The sequence below is a fragment of the Rhinichthys klamathensis genome, unplaced genomic scaffold (genome assembly GCF_029890125.1).
Source record: "Rhinichthys klamathensis goyatoka isolate OS25496 unplaced genomic scaffold, OSU_Roscu_1.1 h1tg000395l_1, whole genome shotgun sequence".
NCBI lineage: Eukaryota > Metazoa > Chordata > Actinopteri > Cypriniformes > Leuciscidae > Rhinichthys > Rhinichthys klamathensis.
In genome coordinates, this window is record NW_026606897.1 from 118,775 (window position 1) to 137,844 (window position 19,070).

Below are 19,070 nucleotides of genomic sequence, written 5' to 3' on the forward strand. Positions count from 1 at the left end.
TTTTTTTTTTTTCGCATGCCCGGTTGCAGTCTCTTTTTTTCTGTAGCCACTCCGAAGTCTTTTGCATTTTACAACGGGTGAATCTCCAGTTATCACTGGTGATTGTCGTTTGAACCTTTCTGGATCCGCCATCAAATTAATAAGTTTAATTATATCAAGTGCTGTGAGAAAAGGCTATAAATCTCCACCTCCAACATCCTCACACGCAATATAGCCTACTAGCCGAGACTCCTTCTTTATGTGTACAGATGTGACGTAATGACGCAAAGACATGCTCGAATTTCCCGCGGAAATCCACCAGTACCACTGGAATTAAAAACATATTTTAAAAGCTTACCGCTTTGAATCGAGCTAAGGCAAGCAGATAGTTTTGAACATTGGCTGGTTATGTACTTGCTCAAAAATTTATTTTGGATAATTTTTAACCCAAAGAAATTACGGACTGCAGCTTTAAAATGTTTTATAGCTCCAAAATATTGAGCATAACTTTCTTGAAACTCTAGTTTACTGTTTCATGGCCCTTTAAAGGTATTGTTCACCCCAAAATTCTGTCATCGTTTACTCACCCTCATGTCATTTCAAACCTGTATGTCTTCTGAGGATAGCGAAAGGAGAAATGTTCAAAAATGTTCAAGTCCGTACAATGATGGTGGGTACTGACTCGCTTTCAAGCTTCAAAAAGAATGCAAATGTCTCATAAGTATTTAATGCATATCATGCAGTTATATATATCTTCTGTAGAAATATGTTTTTTTTAATAAGAAATGGTTTTATTGAGAAAAATGGAAATCGAGGTGATTATTCAAGTCCTCAAGCCAACAAAGCTTTTCTCATGAACGTACAAAGGAGAGCTACAGTATGGTCAACGTTTATAGCTCCAAAATACTGTATGTTTCTCAAGCTGCAGACGATTTTGTCTTATCAGATTTTCCTGTGGTGTGAGGTGTGTTAAGAGTGATTAAATCTGCTCAGATGAATGTCAGGGCCGCACCGATCTCAAATTAAAAATGTCCTAAATGTTGAATATTGCAAAATGATGGACAATGGTTCACATTTCCCGTGGTAAAACAATTAAGTAAATATTAAATAAATGAGTAAATAAAGTGAAAGTGAAACAAGTAAATGAATGATCAAGTAAATTAATAAAAGAGGTGCTGCCATATATGGACCCGCAGGTGGCTTGCAAGACTTGGGTAATATGGTTTATCCATTTTGCAACGCGAACTGGAGATAATCAACAGTTTGCTAAATTGCAGCTGTTTGATAGCTACAAAACTTAAAGATCCCCCTCTTTTCGTTTTCTTTCTTGCTGCATTAAAGATGAAATGGTTTAACTCCTTTTTTCGTGCTGAAAAAACGAGTTCAGGGCAATCAGTTCGTAGCTCTGCTTCAACTGTACCATACCCTCACGAGGGGCAACCAAAATTTCTGACATGTCAGAAATTCATCCGATTCTCCTATTGCCGGTCGGAAGAGGTTAATCACCTCTCGTTTCCCCCTGACACTGCATGACAAACGACGCACAACAAAGCTGAAATTTGCCCTGATTCAAAAGTCATACGAGTCAGAATTTGGCTCAAAAACGGACGAAAATTGCACAGTGTATGTCCGGCTTTAAGTTTTTTTAACGATGATTTGCTTATAGCTTTCTCGAAGTTATGTTTGTGGTATGTTTCTGTTCCTTTAACAGAACACAATGTGTGGAGAGCGTCGTATATCTGCATATACCTATAATTCAATTCAAATTAGCTTTATTGGCATGAATGTGTACAATAGCACAATATTGCCAAAGCAATAGACATATACAAACATATAGATAAATAAAAGTGAACAATAAAAAATAAAATAAAACAATTACTAAAATATCAAACAATCAAAATAATAATTATTTGAAAATTTGTACAATTATTTATCCATCTGAGGTTCCACTGGTTGTCCTCATTTTATGGCATGAGGAGACATATTTTGCAGCAATTATTTCACATTTGGGCATTTCTCCTAGTAAATATGGGATTTTCTGTGTGTCTGATATGGATTCGAATTCAGGGTATATTTGGGAAATGTTTGGGAAGTGTTTTTGTCTTAGTGTATTATATTTGGGACATGAGGTTAGAAAGTGCAGCTCTGTCTCGACCTGTCCCTGGTCACACAGAGTCTCTCCTGTTGTGGGAGCCAGCTCTGTCTGTGGCGACCCGTCTCTATGGCCAGGCTGTGTTCACTCAGTCTGTATGTTGTCAACATTTTTCTTAGTTTAGGACATTTTATTGTACTCTGGTAATTTGCCAGTGTGAATTCTCTTTTTAGGGTCAGATAAAATTGTAATTTACTTTGTGTTTTGGTCGTTTCTTTCCAGTATTCAATATATTTTTCTTTCTGCTTGTTGATAATTTGGTTTGGTCTGCTTGAGTTGGCGTTGCTGTCCTGAGGCTTTTGGGGACTTGTTACTGCAGAGAGCCTCAGCACCAGCTGGCTGAGGGGACTCTGTTCTGCTTTCAGCTCCTGGTATGTTAGGGCTTTGTGATGATATGTCTGGGGGTTAACTGATTTTAAGTGATTGTAAAATTTAATTGATCTTTTCTGTATCTTTAGTAAGAGGGGGTATTGGCCGAGCTCTGCTCTGCACAGGTTATTCGGTGTTTTTCTCTGCACCTGTAGGATGCTCTTACAGAACTCGGTATGGAAAGATTCTATGATTGTTTTGTCCCATTTGTCAAATTCATTATTAAGTTTTGGCCCCCAAATTTTACTACCATATAGAATTATTGGTTCTAGTACAAATTGGAAAATTTTAAGCCAGATTTCAATTGGAATATACACTCACCGGCCACTTTATTAGGTACCCCATGCTAGTAACGGGTTGGACCCCCTTTTGCCTTCAGAACTGCCTCAATTCTTCGTGGCATAGATTCAACAAGGTGCTGGAAGCATTCCTCAGGGAGTTTGGTCCATATTGACATGATGGCATCACACAGTTGCCACAGATTTGTCGGCTGCACATCCATGATGCGAATCTCCCGTTCCACCACATCCCAAAGATGCTCTATTGGGTTGAGATCTTGTGACTGTGGAGGCCATTTTAGTACAGTGAACTCATTGTCATGTTCAAGAAACCAATTTGAAATGATTAGAGCTTTGTGACATGGTGGAAGTAGCCATCAGAGGATGGGTACATGGTGGCCATAAAGGGATGGACATGGTCAGAAACAATGCTCAGGTAGGCCGTGGCATTTAAACGATGCCCAATTGGCACTAAGGGGCCTAAAGTGTGCCAGGAAAACATCCCCCACACCATTACACCACCACCACCAGCCTGCACAGTGGTAACAAGGCATGATGGTTCCATGTTCTCATTCTGTTTACGCCAAATTCTGACTCTAACATCTGAATGTCTCAACAGAAATCGAGACTCATCAGACCAGGCAACATTTTTCCAGTCTTCAACTGTTCAATTTTGGTGAGCTCTTGCAAATTGTAGCCTCTTTTTCCTATTTGTAGTGGAGATGAGTGGTACCCGGTGGAGTCTTCTGCTGTTGTAGCCCATCCGCCTCAAGGTTGTGCGTGTTGTGGCTTCACAAATGCTTTGCTGCATACCTCGGTTGTAACGAGTGGTTATTTCAGTCACTGTTGCCCTTCTATCAGCTCGAACCAGTCTGGCCATTCTCCTCTGACCTCTGGCATCAACAAGGCATTTCCGCCCACAGAACTGCCGCTCACTGGATGTTTTTTCTTTTTCGGACCATTCTCTGTAAACCCTAGAGATGGTTGTGCGTGAAAATCCCAGTAGATTAGCAGTTTCTGAAATACTCAGACCAGCCCTTCTGGCACCAACAATCATGCCACGTTCAAAGTCACTCAAATCACCTTTCTTCCCCATACTGATGCTCGGTTTGAACTGCAGGAGATTGTCTTGACCATGTCTACATGCCTAAATGCACTGAGTTGCCGCCATGTGATTGGCTGCTTAGAAATTAAGTGTTAACGAGCAGTTGGACAGGTGTACCTAATAAAGTGGCCGGTGAGTGTAGATTTTAATGTTTCTTTTTATTGCATAGAAAGTTCTCCTTGCTTTGTCCCTCAGATCTTTCACAGCCATGTTGAGGTTGCCTGTGTATGTAATGTCGAGGCCAAGGTAAGTGTAGTTTTTTGTGTGTTGTAATTTAGTGGTGTCCAAATAGAAATTGTGTGTAACCTGATTTCTGTATTGTTTCTGAAAGATAGTCTTTACTGTGTTTACTGTCAGGGCCCATGTCTGGCAGAATCTCTGCAGGAGGTTAAGGTGCTGCTGCAGACCTTCTTTAGTAGGTGAGAGTAACACTAAGTCATCTGCATACAGCAGACCTCTGATCTCTGTGTTGTTCAGGGTGAGGCCAGGTGCCGTGGAACTCTCTAATTGCTTTGCTAATTCATTGATATATAGATTGAAGAGAATTGGACTAAGATTGCATCCTTGCCTCACTCCCCGGCCCTGGGAGAAGAACGCTGTTTGTTTGTTTCCAATCTTTATGGCACATTCACTTTTTGTATACATGTTCTTAATCAAATCATATGTTTTTCCTCCAATGCCACTTTCAAGTAGTCTGTAGAAGAGGCCCTCGTGCCAGATGGAATCAATGGCTTTTTGGAAGTCAACAAAACAGGCATATACCTTTCTTTTCTTAGTGTTTAATTCTTGATCAATTAGAGTCTGGAGTGTAAATATATGGTCCGTTGTGCGGCAATTTGGCAAAAAAACAATTTGGCATTTATGCAGAATATTGTGGTAATCAAGGAATTTGACAAGTCGTTTATGATGTTGCAGAATATTGCCAATTTACCTATATCTATCTTTCTTAAGAGAAGTTTGTGTGCTTTCAGGCCATAAAGCCACATCCGTCTGTCCTCCCTCTGTTCCGTTGGTTGTTGACAGTAATTCTACGAGGCGTCGACCATGTAGTTCCCATGAACTTCTTCACCCTTCTAACAGGGATTCTCCTTGTTAACTTGTACTAGCAGAATGAGTTAACAAGATTATATTGAAAGGAATAGGTCACCCAGTAGTTTAATAGATCAAATTGGTTTCCTTGGTAGTACAACTGTTGAGAATCTTGTTCTACATTAACACATTGAAGCCCAAAGCATACTTTAGTTTTGACACGAACACTTAGCATATGCGTACAGTATTTCATACAGTTGAATGTACAGTATTTCAAAAGGGCTTTTTTCACACTTTGCTTAACCCCTGTGTTTTAAACTCTGCTTTTAACCTTGTCTAAAGGAATGCTTCACACTTGCACCACTTTTTACCTGGGGTTATGAAACCCTGCTCCGCTTTTGCGGTATTACACTGTGTCTTAACCAAACGCAACACGACACACAACAAAAGGTATTTTTTCCATGTTATTTCAGACTTTTTGTGCCAACCACGACAATCTACAGGGTATTATATTTTAGAAACATTTTCTATTTATGCGATGTTGCAGCTGGAGAAACAGCATAAAAAGTATGACAATGATAATATACAGATTATGTACTTTTTTAATGTTCAAATAATTTATTGAGAGTTTGAATATCATTTTGCGTGACCTTTATAGCCATACTGAAATCGAAATTTAATAATGTTAAAATTATGTAATATTTATGAATTTGATCATGTGTTTATTAATTTTGTTTTGAGAGCTCTGCCCACACTCTTCTGATTGGCTGTGATTTTCAATTGATTTTGTCACGTCTCGTCACGTCGCGTCTTGTGTGGAGAGACAAATTGCTTGTCACTAGAATCTTGTCGCTTTGCGTATGGTTAAGACATAAGGCATATGGTGTTACACCTCAAAGTACATTCTAGAAAAACTGGATAGTACAGTTATAGTACAAGCAATATATAAAATGAGGATGCGTAATACTAGAGCTTTTATGTAAATAGGTTGTGTGCTGCATTTGTCCAGTCAATGACACTGACACTGACACTTCAAATATGCATTTCTCACCAGAAGCTGACCAATAGAAAAATACCATGCTGATAATTGAATTTATATAATGCTCACTGTACGCGTACGCCTCCATCGAATGTAATATCAAAGTTGTATGGACTCCAAACATGGTGCGACAATGCCATTTGAGACAAAACACAAGGTTTTTGTGTTTATCATATGGCTTCATATACATAATATATTGATATGTAACTAGATAGAGAGTCATATGGATGACATTTGTGTTGATTTTTTTTTTTTTTTTTTTTGTCATTTTGGAGCTTGTTTTTGCCAGATAATTAATTTCTATTAATCTTAAATAAAAAAGAGTAGCCAGGATATTCTTAAAAATGTCTTATTTGTGCTCCTCGAAAAGAAATGACAGGTTTACAGCGACATAAGGGTGAGTAAATGACAGGTACTTTTTTGGGTAAACTAACCCTTCCCTTTCGAGGGAACTCGCGATGCGTCATCAACGCTTTGGGAACGCCCCCAGCGTGAATGCGTCTGAGCATCAATGTCAACTAGTCCAATGCAGAGCCGGCTCTGGTCCAATGGAAAGAATGAGCGTCACGGGCGGGTGACGTCATGACCAGGAAGGCATAAGAGCACATCCGGTGAAACGCGGCATTAGCTTCTGTGTCTCAGCAAGCGATCTGTGTTACTCTGTCTCTGTCTATTTATTGTTGTCTGTACGATATTATTGGGAAGAGTTATGGCGAAACAACTTTACAAACTCTGTGCTTCTCCCTGCCCGCGTTATTTAACGGGTGGGGACACACACAAGCTTTGTGTAGTTTGTTTGGGAGTGGAGCATGCGGTGTCAGCCTTCGAGGGGGCTGATTGCCAGCATTGCGTGATGCTTCCGCTCCGCATGCTCCGCTCTCGCCTGGCGCTTTTCGAGGAAAGTGGCCAGGCTCGCGATCCTCAGGGTGCAGGATCCGCGTCTGCCGAGGCAGCGCGGAGAATGCATTCCTGTGGATCGCGAATAGGATCTCTTTACGGGGTTGGAGACGGGTCCGCGGATCTTATCTCCTCCCTTTCCACGAGGGATCCAGTGCTCTCTCGCCGGTCTCGGAAGCCCGCGCTGCGGTCTCTTCCGCCCGGGGAGAGAAATCAATGCTTCAGTGCTCTACCTCCGAGGAGGTAGATGTGCTGGGCATTGAAAGTGACACAATCATGGGGGAAGTGGATTTGCCATCTCTTCCCCAGCGTATGAGAATTATATATAGCCTATATATATATATATGATAGTTTATATATTATATATAAAATAAAGTGTATATATATAAAGAATGTATATATAAAAAAAAATATATAATAATAAGCTGGTGAGCTGGTGGAGGTGTTTACTAAGGCTGTAGATAAATTAAATATTTAATGGCCAGCAGAAATAAGGGGGCACTCGTCCTTAAAATAAATTGAACGAGTTTCCTTCCCTCTATTTTTCCACCTCCATCACAGGGCCTTCCATTTTTCCCGATCTGCACAGCGAGCTGTCTAGATCATGGAAAAAGCCTTACTCATTTTTTAGCCCCACATTCATGTATATTCAGATATTTGGGGGTTAAGAGAGTATGGCTATGGGGCAATACCCCGGGTAGAACAGACACTTGCGAGCTATGTCTCCCGGTTCAGTATCGTCCCTGAAGGCGTCGGCTTCTCTCACTAAACCATTAAAGAAAACTATTTTTTAATCTAGTGGGAAAAGCATATATGGCAGTGGGTCTAGCATGAGCCTGCTTGCACACTATAGCAGTGCTGCAAGCATATCAGGCTGACCTGCTGTGGTATTTGGACAGAAGTGAGGGAGTTTCTCAAACCCCGATGGGGTTTGAGAACTCCGTCGGGCCTCAGATTTATCTCTCAGGGATGGCAGCCCTTGTGGTCACTGAGAGACACCTCTGGCTCAATTTGATGGGAATCATGGAGAAAGATACAAGATAATCTCTCCCTCGCTATGTCCAACCCACTGGGGCTGCTGGGCGTGAGCAGCTCCAGCCGGCTAGTTTCTCATACACAACACAGCAGCCAAAGCCTTCAAAGCAGAAGCCGGATCCGAGGACCGTTCTTCATGCTGAGAAGGCTGCGGCTCAAAAGAAAAGGTCTGGCGCCACGGCGTCAGACCGGTGAGGGCAGCCCCAACCGGGGTGGAATGGTGTACACCTCATTATACGGTGCCCTTTCTATCTCTGTGCCCTCAGGGGACCATTCTGCCAACCCCGCCACCCTTGGTGCTTCGGGGCGCAGCGTTCTCCAGCGAGCTTCTGGCGCAGCGTCAACTCGACATTGCGTCGGACTCGCGCCCTCTGAGGGGGGATCGAAAACAGTCAGTTCGGGTGGTTCCTGCCAGTATGTTTCAGGTCCCCGAACTGGCTGTCTTTATTACACCAGAGGCCAGCCTCGAGGGGCTGGTTCCCTTGGTAGATTTTCTGGCAGTGCGGAAGCTACTGCCAAATATATCTCTATGGGTAATGGTAATCTCTCTGGTAATGGAGCAAGGGGTAAAGGCCCTGTTAGCAAAGAAAGCTATAGAGCAGGTGTACTCACCTGACATTGCGTCGGGTCTTTACAGTCGTTATCTCATTGTTCCAAAAAAGGATGGAGAGCTGCGTCACATACTAGATCTTCGTCTGTTGGAGTGTTTGGTGCTGGAACTCAAGTCCAAGATGCTGACACTCAAACAGATCGTGACTCAAATCAGATCCGAGGACTGGTTTGTCACGATAGATCTAAAAGACGTATACTTCCATATCTCCATCCTCCCTCAGCACAGGAGGTTCCTGAGGTTTTCTTTGGGGCAAAGAACACAAGTATCAGGCACTTCCTTTCGGTCTAGCTCTATCACCCCGCACATTCACGAAGTGTGTAGACGCAGCTCTGGCCCCGCCAGGCTGCAGTGTATACGCATTCTGAATTGCATAGATGACTGGCTGATTCTAGCGGAATCAGAACAGTTAGCGGTTCGGCACCGAGGTGTCGTTCTCGCTCATATGCAGATGTTGGGGTTGAGGCTCAATGCCAAGAAGAGTGTGCTTTCTCCAGTACAGAGAACCACTTTCCTTGGTGTGGTATGGGATTCAGTGACGATGCGGGCCACTCTGTCGCCCGTTCGTGTAGCTGCTATCCTAACAGCCACAAAAGAGCTGAGGCTAGGCCAGTCACGCACTGTAAAACAGTTCGAGAGACTGTTGGGTCTTGTGGCAGTAGCGTCCAATGGGATACCTTTTGGCCTGCTGTACATGAGACCTTTGCAGTGGTGGCTCAGGACCAGAGGGTTCTCCCCGAGGGGAAACCCACTTCGTATGATCAAGATCACGCGGCGGTGCCTTCGTGCCTTGGTTATATGGAGGAAACACTGGTTCTTAACCCAGGGTTCGGTGTTGGGAGCTCTTTGCCATCGAGTTGCTATCTCGACAGATGCTTCCCTCACCGGCTGGGGAGCTGTATTGGAAGGCCGCTCAGCTCAGGGCTTGGGAGGAGTCATCATCTCGCTTGGCACATGAATTGCCTAGAGATGATGGTTGTCTTCAATGCGTTGAGACATCTCCTCCCAGACCTGAGGGGCCATCATGTGTTGTTCTGAAACAGTGACTGTTAGGCCTCAGGGCAGCAGCGTTCAATGTGATACCCTTTGACCTGCTGTACGTGAGACCTTTACAGTGGTGGCTCAGGACCAGAGGGTTCTCCCTGAGGGGAAACCCACTCCGTACGATCAAGATCACGCGGCAGTATCCCCGCGCCTTGGTTATATGGAGGAAACTCTGGTTCTTGACCCACAGACAACACGTTGGTGGCCTATTATTTTGGTCCCTCAGGAAATTACGCTGTCTGAGGGCAGTGTATATTCCAGGGGGGCCAGAATATTGGAGCAGACACCCTGTCGAGGCAGGGGCTGAGGCCAGGGGACTCCACCCCGAGGCGGTGGAGCAAATATGGGAGTTTTATGGCTAGGCAGAAGTGGATTTGTTCTCGTCTCAGCATACGACGCACTGTCCACTCTGGTTATCCCTCACTCAACCAGTCCCCTCGGGGCTGGTTGCTATGGTGCAGACGTGGCTGAGGCTACGTCTGTACGCATTTCCCCCTGTTGCTCTGCTCCCAGGAGTTCTGGAGTGATTCCGCCAGGATGGAATAAGCCTATTTAGTAGCACCACCCTGGCCGAGCTAAATTTGGTTTGCGGACCTGTATCAGGTCTATGTCCTTCCACGCTTAAGGTATACGTGGCGGCCATTGCGGCTTTCCACGCCCTGGTGGGTAGTACATTTTTGGGTCGAGACCCCCTGATCACTGGTTTCCTTCGTGGCACTTTGAGGCTGAGGCCTGCAACTTGCACTAGAGTGCTGGCTTGGGACCTTGCAATAGTTCTAGAAGGCCTATCTGGGGCTCCCTTCGAGCCCTTAGATTTGGTCTCAGAGAAGTTCCTTTCTTTTAAGACTATTTTCTGCTAGCTATTTCGTCCCTATTAGAGTCAGACCTTCAGGCCCTTTCGGTCCCCACCTGCCTTGAGTGCACCGGGGATGGCCAAGGCATTCTTACCCGAAACATGGATATGTTCCAAAGGTGCCTACCATTATTCCGAGGCCTATTGTGCTGCAGGTTTCTGTCCTCCTTTTACATCTGCGGACCAGGAAAGGCTGAACCTCTTGTGTCCAGTGCGAGCACTGGATACTTATGTTCATCGGACATCTTAAATGAGGAAGTCCGACCAGTTATTTATTTGCTTTGGATCACCTAAGAAGGGTCTTCCTGCTTCTAAACAGACGGTTAGTAAGTGGATAGTTGAGGCTATTTCACTTGCATACGAGTACTCTGACCAGCCGTGTCCTTTGGTGGTCCTCTAATAAGGCCTCTAAAGCCTTATTATTTGGAGTTTCTCTTCAAGACGTATGTGATGCGGCAGGCTGGTCCTCACCGCTCACGTTCGTCAGGTTTTACAGTTTGGACCTGGATGCTGCCCCAGGTTCTCAGGTGCTTAGTGCTTAGTTCCAACAGACTAACACTCAGGTACTTGGAATTCTGGCGTTTTGGGTATTCTCGTTCCCAAAGCGTCGATGACGCATCGCGAGTTCCCTCGAAAGGGAATGTCTCAGGTTACGACTGTAACCATAGTTCCCTGAGAAAGGGAACGAGACGATGCGTCACCCTGCCATACTTCCTGCATCCCTGTGATCGGCTTGCTTCGACTTTTTGAAGCTAATGCCGCGTTTCACCGGATGTGCTCTTATGCCTTCCTGGTCATGACGTCACCCGCCCGTGACGCTCATTCTTTCCATTGGACTAGTTGACATTGATGCTCAGACGCATTCACGCTGGGGGCGTTCCCAAAGCGTCGATGACGCATCGTCTCGTTCCCTTTCTCAGGGAACTATGGTTACAGTCGTAACCTGAGACGTTTTCTCACAATATATTTAAGCACCTGAAGTTGTCATTCTGATTTCTTGAGGATATTTTTCATCACTGCCTCGTGATTTTACAAATAATTAAAAAAAAAATAATAATAATAATTGGAACTGATTGTGACATGCATTTTCTTATTTTACTGTGTCTCTATCTGTTTTTTTCTCACTCCATTCTGAGTGTGTTTGTGTATAGTAAACTCTCTGACCCATAAAAACTCTCAGGCTGAGAACTTTGAACAGCCGTAGTACACGCGTAGTGTGTGTGTGTTTATGAGAGAGTCTGGCAAGAACACGTAGTCCCCTTCAGGAAAGGCAAGGAGCACAGCCAGCAGGCAGGGGAACATTTTATACACATACTCAGACTCATCCTCCTCCAACACCAAATTAGAACATTGGCCTCCATGACTGTCCAAGGCGAGTCTGAAGCATGCCTGCAATGAAGCATTCCACACCTACCACATGACTCAGCCTTCATTTCACCACATATTCTGCCCCGGGACAGTGAGGCCCAATGTTAAAACCAGACCTGTTCTTTGTCCAACAACGAGGATCCAAGATGCAATCTGTCATCAGAGCGTCTAACGTTATAACATGTTGTGCATTTTAAATTTGTGAAGGAAATAGGCTGCTTTTCCAGATGTGTTGTAAGGAGACAAGCATGCTGGGTTTGGCAGTGTCATTGCCTGTCTCTGATTGGTCAATTTGCTCATCCAATCCTGGGATTACTTAGCTCTCCACCCAAAATCGATGAAAAAACAATGAACTCGAGAGAAAAAGTGAATAAGAAAGAATGAGAGAAAAATAGTGATGCCCAAACATAAACTTGTAAACAAAAATCCAGTCTCTCCCTTTCTTTCTCATTCTCTCTCACACACACGGACATAATCCTTTCTCCTTGCTTTACAAAGAATGTGGCATTGTGTTTGAAAGATTTCTCTGTAGGGGGAATGGAAAGGCCCTGGTCATGTGCTCCCTATTCAGAATATACACGCATACAGTAAATAATATTCTTTAAAGGGAAAGTTCACCCCAAAATAAACATCTGCTGTTGTTTACTAACCCTCACATCATTAACTTGCATGTTTATAACATTTTCAGTGTAAAACAATAATACAGCCCCGAAAGTTTACAAAAACAAACAAACAAACAAACACCAAAAAGTAGCCTAGTCGAAGTTAATATTTTTTGAGCATATTTTTCTTTTCTTTTTTATATATTATTGATAGTTTTTTTTTCTGATAGTACATGATTTACTATATTCAGATAATTTTATTCAGTTGACATCTCTACTTTTTAACAGTAAAAAACAATTACTGTATATATATATATATATATATGTTTGTTATATATATTATATATGTTGTTTTTTCCCTTTTATTAATACATTTTGAATGTATTTTTTCTTACATTGCACATACATAGTTTCTCCTTGCCATTGCCACTAACTTGCTTACTGAGGATTTATAAGGAAATATTTTCATTAAAAATGCTTTTCAATTTTAAAATTCTTACCGACCCCAAATTTTAAGGGAAAAAATACAGTATATATATATTGCAGTTACACTTTATTTTAAGGTGTCATTGTTACAGTGTAATTATATATTTAAGTACTGAGTAATATTAATGAACTACATGTACTTACTATAGAGTTAGGGTAGGATTAGGGTTTGGTCGAGGGTTAGTTGCATGTAATTATGCATAATTTATTGTTATTACTATGGCAAGTACATGTTACAATATGTAACAAGGACACTGTAAAATAAAGTGTTACTTATATTGCTATATGCATTGCTTCTATAGTCTGTACAATGGGCTCTGATCAGCCAATCAGAAGCCAGTCTATATCTGTGCAGTTAGATCCTGGATTGTGACTCAGAAGTGGTTCAGAGTTTGGCTCACTTATTACATTAGTGATGAAGAGATCAAACTGATTAGAACCACTTATGTGCTAATTAGTCCATCACAGTTATGCCACAACCTCATTACTTCATTAAACACAAACCTTCAGCGCTCTATTACAGCTTGATTTCTCTCTCTCTCTCTCTCTCTCTCTCTCTCTCTCTCTCTCTCTCTCTCTCTCTCTCTCTCTCTCTCTCTCTCTCTCTCTCTCTCTCTGTCAGAAGCACATGTTTTGTTTCAGGATGCCTTTGTGTCAATTATTTTAATGAAAGATTGTGGATTGCAGTATTATGTCATAAGGAGTAAAGTAAATAGTGAATCAAACTCAGTGTTATTGCAGTGAATAGATAAACTGATCCTTTTATACCATGTGTTGAATAGTCACGTTTTACTATCATGAAAACGGGCCTAGAGTTCACGACTGAGGAACACTGTGTGTGTATTTTTACAGTGCTGAAAAGACAAGTGAGCCCAGAGGAACTTCAGGCCCCTGGTGGACCTTACATAAAGAAGACATTCACAGTAAGTCACCCCCACACACACACACATGCCAAATGTGCATAGACTCCAAGATCTAATTGCATTATTAAGTATGTTTGGTTCAGAAAATCCATTTGCATGGAGGAAAAAGTTCAAGACTAAAATTAGCAAGAGGACGTTTTTCCTCAGATGCATGTAGAGATGATCCTAGCCAGGAGTAATTTAAGATCCCATGAAAGCTGATAATGTGTGTCCTCAGCTGTCAAGTATCTGGACAAGACATGAATTTTCAATGATTTGGTTTCACTGTTAGCGTCGTTTATCGTGTTGTTTAGAATTAATAATAACCAAAAAACAGTGCCGAATGCATTTTGCTCATCGCAATTTCATCTCTATGCTGGGATTGCACAATATGCGTGGTACCTTAAATAGTTAGCATGCTTGGATGTATATGTTTGCAGATTGTGGGAGACGCAGTGGGCTGGGGATTCGTGGTGAGAGGAAGTAAACCCTGCCACGTCCAGGCTGTGGATCCCGGCGGACCTGCTGCAGCAGTGGGAATGAAGGTACAGTACTCATCCTGCAAACATGTATTATAGTGAGAAAATGTCCAAATTGATCATTTTATTATCTTATTCCGGAGGGATGCACAGATTTTGAAATTTTGGCATACCAATAAGCCAATAAATATTTCCATATTATGGAAACCCACTCTGACATGACATGCGCTCCGACATGCGCTCATGATTTGTCCAATTTTCATGTGAGGAAAATCCAATGTTTTCATGGTCCCACCACAATGTTCAAGACTTGGTTTACCAACAGAAAGCTGCTTGGATTGAAAGTGATAAATTGTACTTCATACATCACTACATTATTGATAATATACCTTTTTTTTTTTGGTTAACATTTCTCTGACCACATCTTTAGAGTTAAAGTTGTCTTCAAGAAACAGGGTTAGAGTTTTGCTATAATATATTGGCATCAAGTTAATGCTAGATTATGATCCAAGAGATAAGAGATTACAAAATACCCAACCTCATCAACCTTCCCAGTTATTTAGGTTTGACCTTAAGCACAGTACACTGAGTGGAGAGATCATAATGTCCACTCAGAATATAGTCCGTTTGCCAGATGTTTTTTATGCTGATCCAGGCGAAGACACTTAATTCCTACTGAAAGTGTGTGTATGTCTAATTTACTGTTGTGGCAGATAGAATAATACCTGCCCTCCCTCCTCCTTTAAACAGTTCAGCATTCAGCAGCCATGACCCTAATTTACAGCAATTATGAACCATTACAGTTATGCAGCTTTAAAAAAAAAAACACTACTCCCACTGTATCTTTTCTGAATGCTCGTTAAATAAGGTCATGTTTGCAGACTGAGTTTATGTGCTCAGTGCCGAGACCATAATGCTGCATCTGATTCTGCAAGCCCAGCTCACAGCTCTTTTTACTGTAATGAACATTGAAATTGTGATGAAAATCACACCAAATGAGTAAACAATATGGTGAAAATATTTGCTATTCCATTAATAAAATTGTTTCATTTAGTATTGAATATAATTGAATAAGTGAATGTTTAGCAATTTCAAAATTGTTTAGTAATGTTGGAAAATGTTAATTGGAAAATAAAAATAAACACTTAAATATATAAAACTATTTATTGACCTCTGAAATCTGTCTTTTTGAGGTTGATTCATTCCCAAATAATTTTTTTAATTGTCCATATAAATCGGCCTCTAAAAGTTTTACACAACTGAACAAGAGAATGTTTGGATATTTAACTACTTTTTATTACAAAGAAAAGTTATATTATATTATATTTAGGGCTGTCAAATGATTAATCGTGATTAATCACATCCAAAATAAAAGTTTTTTTTACATAATATATGTGGGTGCACTGTGTATAATTATTTTGTATATATATATAAATACACACACATGCTTGTAATATAAATATTTTATATATAAATAATATTTTTTTCTTAAATATACATGCATGTGTGTGTATTTATATATATATACAAAATAATTATACACAGTGCACCCACATATATTATGTAAAAAAAACTTTTATTTTGGATGTGATTAATCGTGATTAATCATTTGACAGCCCTAATTATATTACATTATATTATTAACAAGGACTACCCTTTAAAAAGTAATTCAGAGGACCTATTATCACAACTTAATAAAATGCATGGTTGTCAGATTTAATTAAACATTTTAAAATGCAAACATTGTATTATAATAATGATGATCATTACATCAACTTAATATTGTGTTGAATTTAAATGGACAATTCTGTATTAATTGTTTGTTTACTTGTTTGTGTCTTAGATTAAGACGTAGCAACTTAAAGGGCATATTGCAGGTTAGAGGACCCAACGAGTCAATGTATAGGATGAATTGCATCCACTGAATTATCCAAGTGGATGCTGCACACTGGTGGTGGTTGAGGAGACAACCCCTGATATGATTGTAAAGCGCTTTGGGTGTACAGTAGTGCATATGAAAGCGCTATATAAATGCCTCATTCAGCCTCATTCATAGAAAAATAATGTAGGAACTAGATTTTCTTTAAAATATACTTATAGATACGCTAAAGAAGCTTCTGGAGTCGTTTTTGTGAATTTTTTTTACTTCCGCATCTGAAAATGGGCGTGGCGGGCGTGACGTAACGGGCGGGAGAGCGGTCGATTCAAACAACAGGAGAACAATGGATCGCAATGACATTTCGGACACTGAGGAAATACTTACTCGTATGACAGACCACAGCCATACAATTATGAGCCTGCTATGCTGCCAAAAGAGCAGGGACAGGCCAGGGTTAATGTTAGACAGAACGGTCGGTCAGAGACAAATTGAGTTGTGGTGTGAGGAGAACCAGTGGAGAACAGGACAGGTGTCTTGGTGAGAGAGACCAGTGTTAGCTTATAGATATATACACGTTCGCTAACGATATACACTGCTCACAATATTGTACAGATTATTACCATCGTATATCAGGCCAGCAGACATTAGTATGATTAGGGTATATACTATTAAACGTAAAAAAACTATACTTGAGTATATTTGTATTGTACTAAAAACATACTCAAGTACATTTTTAATACATATTTTTCACCTGGGTTATAACATATACAGAAAGTTTTTGCAACCTCCACAAACACAATCATTTACCATGACGATGATAAATTGAAATACAAAAACTACCGAAAACACACTGACTGACGACCGCTCTCACTGAATACCAGCCTACTCTGAGCTGAGGCTGAGGCTCCCTGGCGTGACGTAAAATGACGCAATGTTGGAAAAAAAAGCCGTTTTTACCAGCAGTCAAAGAAACGCTCACTTTATCTACTAAATTAGTGCCCTTATGTCGTTTTAAAACATTTTAAATCCTGCATTAACTTTTCATATGGTATTTTCATACAAGGTTATATATTAATTTTAAGATTTTTTTTTTTTTACCTGCAATATGCTCTTTAATGAAAATTTATAAACTTTGGAAATTGGGCAGTGCATTGCTTTGCATGTTAAAATTAAGTGATATTTTATGTTTTTTTAGTAAATGTAAATAAATACCTTTTAGTTTTTAATGCTGTTAATAGTTTCTGTTGTGTTTTGTGCTGAAGATTAGAGCTTGGTATGTTGTGAGTGGCGACATCAACATTGTATGTAGTTCTATGAGCAATCACTGCACTAATTCCAGTGACAAGTATTATCTTTCTTGTTCTAAAATCTATCTGTTAAATAAGTTATATTTAGCGTGTGCTATTTTAGCTGTGAATTTGAACTGATATAGATAATATCAATTCCTTTCAGGGACGCCACTCCATTTATCAGTGAATTATGTTTAAACTAGTTGGAACAACTAGATTTTTCTTAGTAAACCTAAAAAATGTGTTTACACTCAAAAATTAAGTTCATATAACTCAGTGTAGTTTGTTGGTTGAACATAATTTCATTAGAAGTTGTCACAAGTCAAAAAGCTTGATGTAAACGTTTTTCGTCAAACCAAAACATTTATTTTTAGAGTGTACCTCTTAGCAGGATATTACAAATGCTGGAGTTGTAGTCATGCACTAATGTACAGTACAAATTATGCCAAAACAGATCGTTTAAGCACAAAATGCCAAGCTTTTTTCAGATGTTGTTTATTTATCATTTGATGCTGATAACGATAACAGTGTGACTCATTTCAGATGGTAGTTTCATTATGGGTTTACCAGGAAGGACATAAAGGCTATAACGTTATTCATTTGCAGAACCTCTCCAAGAGTTAATATAGCTGATTTTAAAAAGCACTCCTCTACCGTTCTCCTGAAAGGTGTAATTGTGTCATGTTGCTGCACTGAGAGAGATTACAATCTGTTTATTGTGTCATATATGTGGTTTATATGCTCCATATTCATTATGTTGTTTTTCAGCACTTTTATGTCTTTATCAAAGTACAAAAAGGGTGTAACAATTATGAGTAAACATAAAACTGCAATTGTTTTGCCTCATTAAAGTTTTCTCATGCTCATCTCTACAGGTGTGTCAGTTTGTGGTGGCAGTTAATGGGATGAATGTGCTGAGTCTGGACTACAGAACTGTCAGCAACCTCATCCTCACTGGTCCCAGAACAGTGGTCATGGAGGTTATGGAGGAAGGGGAATACTGAAGACGAGCTCACAGACGCTCTTTATGTTTTTCTGTTCTTCTCTTTCTCTGGACTTTCCTCAGTGAGTGTTTAATGGAATGTTCAGAGAAGTGAAATCTTGATTCCGTTCATCATTTTGATTCAAATTCATTAGTTTATAGAGCATGACACTAATCTGTGCCTCCCATTGGGTCCTCATTGACTGTTACCGGCCCATGTCAGTTGAGACTTTAACTGGACGGATTATATGGGAAAAGCAACTGCCAAATATCATTTTTAGTAGAACTGCGTGCAGCATTTAAAACACTCTTGGAAGATAGGTTTGCAGAACCAATGCCAAACTAATATATGTGTGCCATTCAGGTGAAAGCACAATTCAGTGCTCTTTTTCGACTGTTTCTTCATTCAGAGTTTAGGCTATGACCTTTCGAGAGTAAAGGATTACAACATTGTGTCAGGTTTTTTTTTTATACTTTGGTCACTTGATCGGAGTGGTGTGGTTAGTTTTAACTTACTATTTATATCCCTGTCATGCTTGCCGGGACTTAGTAAAATGATATATGTTGACATCCATCAAAATGCAGGGGACAACCAACAACAGCACTTACAGACTTTCAATGAAACTTAAGAGTGAATGTTTAAAACGTTGCGCACATCTGAAAGATGTTGTTGTACTGTAACTCGTCTTTAAG

General features: G+C 40.6%; 1 protein-coding gene across 2 annotated transcripts in view; it reads left to right on the plus strand.

Annotated features, from left to right (window-relative positions):
• deptor (DEP domain containing MTOR-interacting protein) overlaps positions 1 to 18,830 on the plus strand; it is a 48,525-nt gene extending 29,695 nt beyond the window's left edge. For both annotated transcript variants that reach the window (XM_056234449.1, XM_056234448.1), the window contains 3 exons: positions 13,699 to 13,769; positions 14,189 to 14,293; positions 18,271 to 18,830. In XM_056234449.1, coding sequence (XP_056090424.1) covers positions 13,699 to 13,769; positions 14,189 to 14,293; positions 18,271 to 18,399 — 305 coding nt within the window. In that variant the 3' untranslated portion in view covers positions 18,400 to 18,830. The remainder of the gene's footprint in view (positions 1 to 13,698; positions 13,770 to 14,188; positions 14,294 to 18,270) is intronic.
• Positions 18,831 to 19,070: the final 240 nt, after the last annotated feature.